General features: G+C 30.3%; 1 protein-coding gene across 1 annotated transcript; it reads left to right on the plus strand.

The window, feature by feature from the left end:
• Window positions 1-2,894: 2,894 nt before the first annotated feature.
• LOC21401717 lies at window positions 2,895-7,537 on the plus strand. The gene is made up of 2 exons (XM_010103493.2): window positions 2,895-3,312; window positions 6,979-7,537. Exons 1-2 carry the CDS (start codon window positions 3,039-3,041, stop codon window positions 7,317-7,319), a joined length of 615 nt encoding a protein of 204 aa, XP_010101795.1. The 5' UTR covers window positions 2,895-3,038; the 3' UTR covers window positions 7,320-7,537.
• The last annotated feature ends 790 nt before the right edge of the window (window positions 7,538-8,327 follow it).

Consider the following 8,327-nt stretch of genomic DNA (forward strand, 5'->3'; position numbering starts at 1 on the left):
TATATAATAATAGTTTTTTGTATTATATTAAATATAATAATAAATATATATTATATTATAATTATTTATATTATATTATAGTATAATATAATATAGTTGTAATTTTTAACTATCCACAGCAATTTAACCTTATAATTTATCAAACACTATTATATTGATTTTAGAACCAGCACATCTACTATAATTATAGTTTACCAAACACTTAGCTATTTTTTGTAACAGTTACTTCTTCCTCAGCACAAGTATTTTTTTTAAAATCTATAGCGCTACCAAACTAAGCCTATATATACAAATACGAGTCCCTTTTGATCCTATATTCACAATACTTTTTTGTCAACTTATTTTGTCATTTTGTGCCGTCGCTTTTTTCTCTTCCTTTTATTTTTCAATACCTCTCCCTTAAATCTTATGTTAAATGTATTTTATTAATAAAATGCTTTCTTCTAATTGGTTTCCATTGAATTATTTCTTTTCAAATATGTCCTCAATTAAATACTTCTTTTAGAACCTTCAAAAATATTATGTTGTCAAATGTTGACTTTATAAATGTAGCTTTTTTTTAGTTGCTTCACTAATATAATTTTTCTTAAATGTGTCCCTATTAGATATCTTTTTTTCCCTTTCATATTTCTAATAGTGTATTCTATTTTCTTTGTCTAATTAATTAGTTTTCTATTTGATTTGTCCCAACCAATTAAAATCCTCTTTTTCTTAATTATGCATACATGCACAAGTTTCTATTGAAATATACGTTTTGATTAAAACTTACATTTGTTGGTATAATTATTGCATTTCAAAATCTTATATTTTTAAACTTGCTCCATTAAAATAATTCTTTTTTTTTCTGTACTATATATATAAGTTTCCATCTTCATTTACTGTTCCCCACTTTCAAACAAAACGTGCATTTTAATCCAGTTTTTGTTTTGTTTCATTTTATTTCAATCATATTTTAAAATAAAACGAATTACAATATTTTTTCTCTGATTTATTCCAATTAAAATAATATATTTTTTTCCAAATGTTCCCTTTAAATATATATTTTTCTCTTTGTTCCCTTTTAATAGTATTTTTTTTCAAATGTTCCCTCTAAATATTTTTTTTCCTCTGTGCTCCCTATTATATTAGAAGTTATTTTTATAAAAAAATTTCTGCTAATTACCCCACTAACATAGTGTTTTTAATTTGTTCTTAATAATTATATTACAAAACCCTCTCAATCACCATTATCGATTCAATCTCAAGGGGGACATGAGAGTGTCAATCTCATTCTTCAATACTAAATTTGAGTGGGGTCCACCAATCTCACTCTCATTTCAGGATAAAAAAGAATAAATAAACATAAAATTGATTCTCATTCTTCAATCCTAATAAGTAAATATGTCATAAGCGTATTTTCTCCAAAACCATTGGTGGCAATATCTCGGCTTGAATAGATTCCAAAGTCTCTCTAACACAATTGACTCGTTGAAAAAATATTACCACGAACGTCTTTATTTTTCCAAGTCTTGAGCCGACTCTTGATGAAATTTCAACGTTTGAATAGCTTTGATCATTTCAAACTACCATGAAATATTGTAGGGGCGGAGGACCAACACTTAGCAACAACTCTCCAAATCATGAAGATTTTATTTTTATTTATTTATTTTGGTTGAAACAAAAAGGGCAATGATCTGAATTCCATGACACGATAAAGTATAGAAAGAAATAGTACTCCAAAATCTAGCCAACCATTATTACAGAGGGCTTCTTCTCTACATAACGAACATCATCAACAAGCTTGTTTGATAAAGGGGTTTAAATCCCGACACTAGACCACTCATTATAAGCTTGTTTGATAGAGGGGTTCAAATCCCGGTTCAAACAGTTCTGTTACAGTAGTTTTTTTATAAAAATTTTAATTTTGCTTCAAACCATTTTATTTGAACACTTCTATTTATTCTTATAAAATTAAACTCCGTTACTTATATGAGGTGAACCCTATTTAAAAATAAATGGGCTCGTGATTGGGATTTATTCCCATAAAAATGAATGTCATTTTTCTTCCATAACTTGCATCTGGTCTAGGCTCCCGGTTGAGCAGAGGAGACGGCTAGGATAATGAACTTGAGACGCAGATAATTTGAGAAAAGAAAGTCAATCCCTCCAACAATATTATCAACCAATTATTTTTCCTTCCCCTTGAAAGCAAAAAGGTCCTCCCAATCCCACAGAATCATGCATTGCCGTATGTAAGAAGAAAAACTAAAATGGAATGAAAACGAAATACAAAATAGAGAAATGCATACTCAATATATAGTACTACTATTTTTTTCGGAATTTCAACGAGCAAAACCAACAGAAACACAAAAAAGAGGGCAACCGGCCACAAATAAAACCCCCAATAAAACTATGAAATATTAATTAAAGGAAGTCTCCCAACACAATTTTTAAAGTAAAAGCCGCATAATTTCTCAGACCATGATCTTCTTCCTAATCGCCGTATAATTTTTAACACATAAATTTTATTAATATAATATATTATTATTTAAATAATAAATGAGATAATAAAATTTACGTATCAAATTATAAACTTATTACATAGAGTGAAATAGGGTGCTAAAAAGATTCTAAAATTTTACCCGACGAGTAAAAGGGACTTTAGTCTACCAATAGGGTGAAAAAACGCGACTTAAAGAATTTTTTTTTAGTAATATAACATATAAATTAAATTTTTTAAAAAGACATTTAATTAAAAGATTCAAATTATAATTTAAATTATAATTTATAATTCATTATAATATTTTTTTTCATAAAAAATATATATAAATTAAAAATAATTTTAATCAACTAATTTTAATTTATAAACCAAACCACCGTAAACGTTAAAAAAATTTAACCAAGTAGAACGGTAAATCGCTCTTTACGTCGGGAAGACAAAAAGGCGATTCTTGAAAAAAGAGCAAAACTTTCCCTTTGTTTTGCTTATACCCGAAGGACGGAGAGCAAAAGCGCAAGCATTGGTGGAACCAGAAGAGTGACTGAGAGTACTGAGAAAAATGGGGGTTTGGGATTACATCTCCGGCACGGCGGATTCAATCAAACGGAACGCACCCGATCTAACGCCCGTCAAGGCCTTGTGCTGTAACTCGTACGGCTACAGCAAAGCCGGCGTCAGCAACATCCACAACGCCGTTAAAGTTAACGGCGGCAAGGTTCTGAGCCAGTACGGGCCTAGCGGGGAAACAATGTCCAAGATCCCCCCATTCGTTACTAATCTCGCCGTGTACTCTGCCGAGGAGGCTCTCAAGTTCATCCCGGTCCCACTCCCAGGTTTCAAAAGATTAAGATGTTTTTCTGTCTTTTTAATAAGTGATATTATTATTTTGCATTCTCTAAACTGGAAAAAGGATATCGATGATTAGTTTTTGTGGGTAAACCAGAAATGGGTTCTTTTTGTTTTTTGTTATTTATTTATTTACAGACCCTTGTGCTTCTAAACGTGTAATGTTTTTTTTTTTTTTTTTTTTTTTTTTTTTTTTTTTTTTTTTTTTTTTAATTTTAATTTATAAGTTGATATTATAATAAGGGAAGTGGATGTTGGATACTCATAAAAATTTAAAAAAAAAAACAATTTGAGTTATAATTTTATTTAAATTTAAATTTTTTTAAGTTTAAATTTGAGTTTAAAATTAAAATTTGAGTTTATTTCTTCTTTAATTGAGTTCAGAAATTCAAACTTAAATTAATAAATAATATTTTTTTATTCTTAAAAATACTATAATTTTTTTGTTTTAATTATAATTGAGATAATTTTTTTTATATGTTAATAACAAAAAGACGAATAAAATTTTATTCATATATCTTATTGAAATTTTTCATTATCGTTAAATTTTTATTAAAATATTATATACATATAAATTTTAATTTTAATTTATTTAAATATAAATTTAAAAAAATTTTATTTTAAATAATAACTTAAATATGCATAATCAAATATAAACTTAAGATATAATTTCAACTCAGGTTATAATTCAAATTTAATTCAAAATCTTCATTCAAAATACGTAACTGATGTGGGTCTTTGTAAATTTAGGATGTGGGTTCTAGAGGGCCCGTTTGTTTGCGTTTTCGTTTTCATTTTTCACGGTTTTCAAAGCAAAAAAATGAAAACGGGTGTTAAAAACGTGTTTGGTGCAATTTTTTTTAAAAAACAAAACCAAAAACGTTTTTGTCTTTTTGTGGAAATCAGAAAACGAAAAAAAGGTGTTTTCATTTTCTTGTTTTCGTTTTCTGTTTTCTGAAAAACGGATTTCACTTTTTTTTTTCTTTTTCATTTTCTTCCCTCTTTTCTGAAACCGTTTTTGTATTATATATGTTTAATTAATATATTTATTTAATATATTATTATTTAATATATTTAATAATATTATTTATATAATATATTTAATAATATTATTTATTTAATATATTATTACATATTTTCAAAAATTAAACCACCAAACGCAGTTTCAGTTTTTTTTAAAACTGAAATCAATCTCTAAATAAAACTACCAAACGCATTTTTAGAAATAATTCAAAAATGAAACTAAAAACGTTTTCATTTTCATTTTCGTACAGAAAATAAAAACGTTTTGAAACCAATTTCAAACGCACCCAGAGTTTCACCATTCTTCTCTCTCTCCCTTTCTTCCCGTTTGTCCTTGAATCGCTCTTTTCTAGGTGTTTTTGTTATATGAAAGTTCTTAAATTGGGGTTTTTGATTATGGGCCACAATTACTTTTATTATTTTCTTCACTTTCAATTATAATCTTGTACTGGGTATCTCCTATTTATATCATAGTTCTCCTTTTGTTTTCATCTCAACCTGTTTGGATTATTCTTTGATGGGCTAAGAAGAGCAAAACCTGTTTATGGGTTTTGTCAGCTTACGGCGTTCTCCAAATTGATCATTTCATAAATGTGATTGTTGTGTTGCCCAATCACTTTGGCTTTAAGCACTGGCCACTGCGGCACTAGACAGAACAGTGATACCAAGTAAAGGAAGAGTTTGAGAGGATTGCGGATCTCACGCCGGTGAGGGGTAAAGGGCGGAGGGCGTCGCGCCGCCGTGGAAAGTGGGCTACCTTCCGCCATGGGGGAAGGGGAAGGCGAAGGCGAAGGAAGGGTGGGTTTGGGTGCTCTCTCTCTACGTAACCTTGTTCTTCCTAAGTGGATCGATTTTGTTTCAGACTGAAGGAATTTTGATCAGATTGAGTTCAGATAGATCAAGTTGGCCTTTGGGTTTTAGATTGACGTGTGGAGTTTATCCTTTTTTTTTTTTAGATGGAGTCTCTTCAACAACAACAATAACAACAAATACAAGTCTTAATCCCAAATTAATTAGGATCAGTTATATGAATTTCTCATTTCAAGTTTGTTCTATTAAACACGAGACCCTCTTGAAGTTCTAGATCTTAAAAATCATACCTAATTACGTCAGCCTAAGTAATTCTTAATCTACCTCTCGCTCTCCTAGTACTAGGTATTTAGATGTTCTTCCAAACACGAATAGGTACGTCTAACGATTTACGTTGTATATGCTCGTACAAACCTCAGATGGTTTTTTCGCACCTTATCTTCTATTGGTGCTACATCTATTTTACTACGAATAACTTCATTCCGTATGCGATTCATCCTCGTATGACTACTAATTCATCTTAATATACGCATCTTTGCCACACTCATCTTGTATATTTATTGTCTCTTAATGGGCCAACATTCACTACTATATAACATAGCTGTGCAAATTGCTGTTCTATAGAATTTTCATTTCAACTTAATAGACATCTTATTATCACATAAAACTCTCGTGACATTCTTCCACTTAACTCACTCCGTCTTAATCCTATGTTCAATATCCTCATATATATCCCCTTTACACTGCACTATAGACCCAAAGTACCTAAATTTTCTAGAAGCCCCAATCACCACACCATTCAAAGAAATTCCATCATTCTGATCTCTCAAATTACTAAACCTATAATACATGTACTCAGTATTCGTTCTACTTAACTTAAATCTCTTCGTCTCAAGGGTCTGTCTCCATAGTTCTAACTTACAATTAATTCCCTCTCGATGTTCATCAACTAAAACTATATTGTCTGTAAAAAGCATACACTAAGAAATCCTATCTTGATGAGCCCTTCAACACTGAGATTATATTTTCTTTAATGAGCTCAATCTCTAACAGCCCTTGAATCTTAATCCAACGGTCTTTATCATGCACCCTGCGATGAGGGGGAAGTACTACCTCCTACCATAGACTTTCCATAAATAAATTTTATAAAAAAATATGGTTTTAAAAGATTTTCATTAAATTTTACTAGATATTAGAGTATAATCTGAAAGTGTACCATAGTCTTGTATGTCAATAGAGTAGTATTATTTCTGATGGTTAGAAGTATATTTTTGTTATGAATAATAGCTGTACACTCCAATTAAAGTTGTTATACAAGTCAGTCAAAATTACTGTTAATGTCAGAATTTTACTGTGCAAATAGTAACCGTAAATAACAAGTACTGTGTAAATAGTAACTGTGAATAATGTCAAAATTTTCTTATAAATAGAACTCTAAGGCTCTTTATTTTGTATACCTTCATAAGATTAATGAAACACTCTATCTAGTTTCTATCTCTAAAGTTTGTCTTCTTAGTTTTGTATTTTTTTAGTTTTTATAACAATTTTATAAAAAAATTAGTTTTCATTACATTACTGTTCTAATATTAATATGCATTTTTCCATACAAAGAATTAATATGCATTTCCAAAATAATAATAATAATAAAATAATAATAATAATAATAATAATAATAATAATAATAATTTTCATTAAATTGCTATACTAACGGCAATATATGAAATTTTTTCATACTCACTAAACAAATTCTAAAAGAAAAACATTGGGAATCGTGAACTTGTTAAATAGATTAGTTTTTTTTTGTTTTGGGTAATTTTCAGGTGGAGCTTCGGGCTTTTCGATCTGTAAAGCTATTAAGCGATCATGGCCGAGTGATGCGAACAAGTCGAAAGGTGGTGGGGTGGATGTGAAAGCGTTGCAGGCAGAAGTAAAGAGGTTGAACAAAGAACTTGGCGAGTGCAAGAATTGGATTGAGCAAATGGAGATGAACAAGAAATATTGCTCGGATTTCGAGTCCGCAAAAACACCAAACTCGGATTCAAACTCGGTTGTTAATCGAAAGCCGGAGGATGTGATTAGAGTCTTTATGATGAAGGAGTTCATAGGCAGGCAATTGCTCGATGATATGATTGTTCATGGCACTTCTCCTACAAACAAGTGATTAACAGGGAGTTTACTTTAGTTCAAGCCAAGAAGTGTAAGGCAGTATTTACTCTTATGGTTGTAGTAAGTCCTAAATCCAGGATATTCTGGTTTTCTTTTACCAATGGCTCTGTATTATAGTATTCAGGGCAGTATAAAATCAAGATCAAGACTTCAGAGACTGGTTTTTTCCTATTATTTATATAAGTATATCACGAAATGGAGTTTAGAAAATTACCCAAGAATTTAAATGTTCACTAGAATTCCCAGCAGAAGCAATCCAGAATTTCCTGTGTAACGGTAAATGAACAATTATTACAGCGAACTAATAAGGTATGCTTTCTTGTTAGGAGATTTTTCTGGTTATCAGTAAGTGGGCACTTTCTAAAAGTTTGTTTGGTACGCGGGTTTGAACTGTTACTATGTAAACCTTTTAGATTTAAATTGTAAAATATGAGCGTATAATTTAAACTATGTAATTTTTAATTGAGCTCAGAGTGTCAAATACATAAGGAACATAAAACATCATCATTACATAAAACTTCATCATAATGTTAATAATGGTTTTCAATAATGCCCATTCTGTCGACATGTTTCATTAAATGTCTTTGGTGGCAACTCTTTTGTCAACGGATCCACAATCATGAGATTAGTGTTAATATGTTCGATTGACATTTTTTGTTTCTGAACTTCTTTAACGACAAAATATTTCAATTCCATGTGTTTAGCACCTTTTGAATACTACTTGTTTTTTGAGACGCAGACAGTTGCGGAGTTATAACAATAAATCTTTAGCGACTTGGCAATACTGTTGACAACTCTTTAAGTCTTGAAACAAATTTCCGCAGCCATAAACCATGAACAGTGGCCTCAAAGCACACCACAAACTCAGCCTCCATAGTGGACGTTGCAATGATAGACTGCTTCCCACTCTTCCATGAGATCGCTCCCCCAGACAAAAGGAACAAATAGCCAAATGTGGATTTTCTTGTATCAACACATCCAATGAAATTTGAATATGAATATC

The sequence above is a fragment of the Morus notabilis genome, unplaced genomic scaffold (assembly GCF_000414095.1).
Source record: "Morus notabilis unplaced genomic scaffold, ASM41409v2 Scaffold285, whole genome shotgun sequence".
NCBI lineage: Eukaryota > Viridiplantae > Streptophyta > Magnoliopsida > Rosales > Moraceae > Morus > Morus notabilis.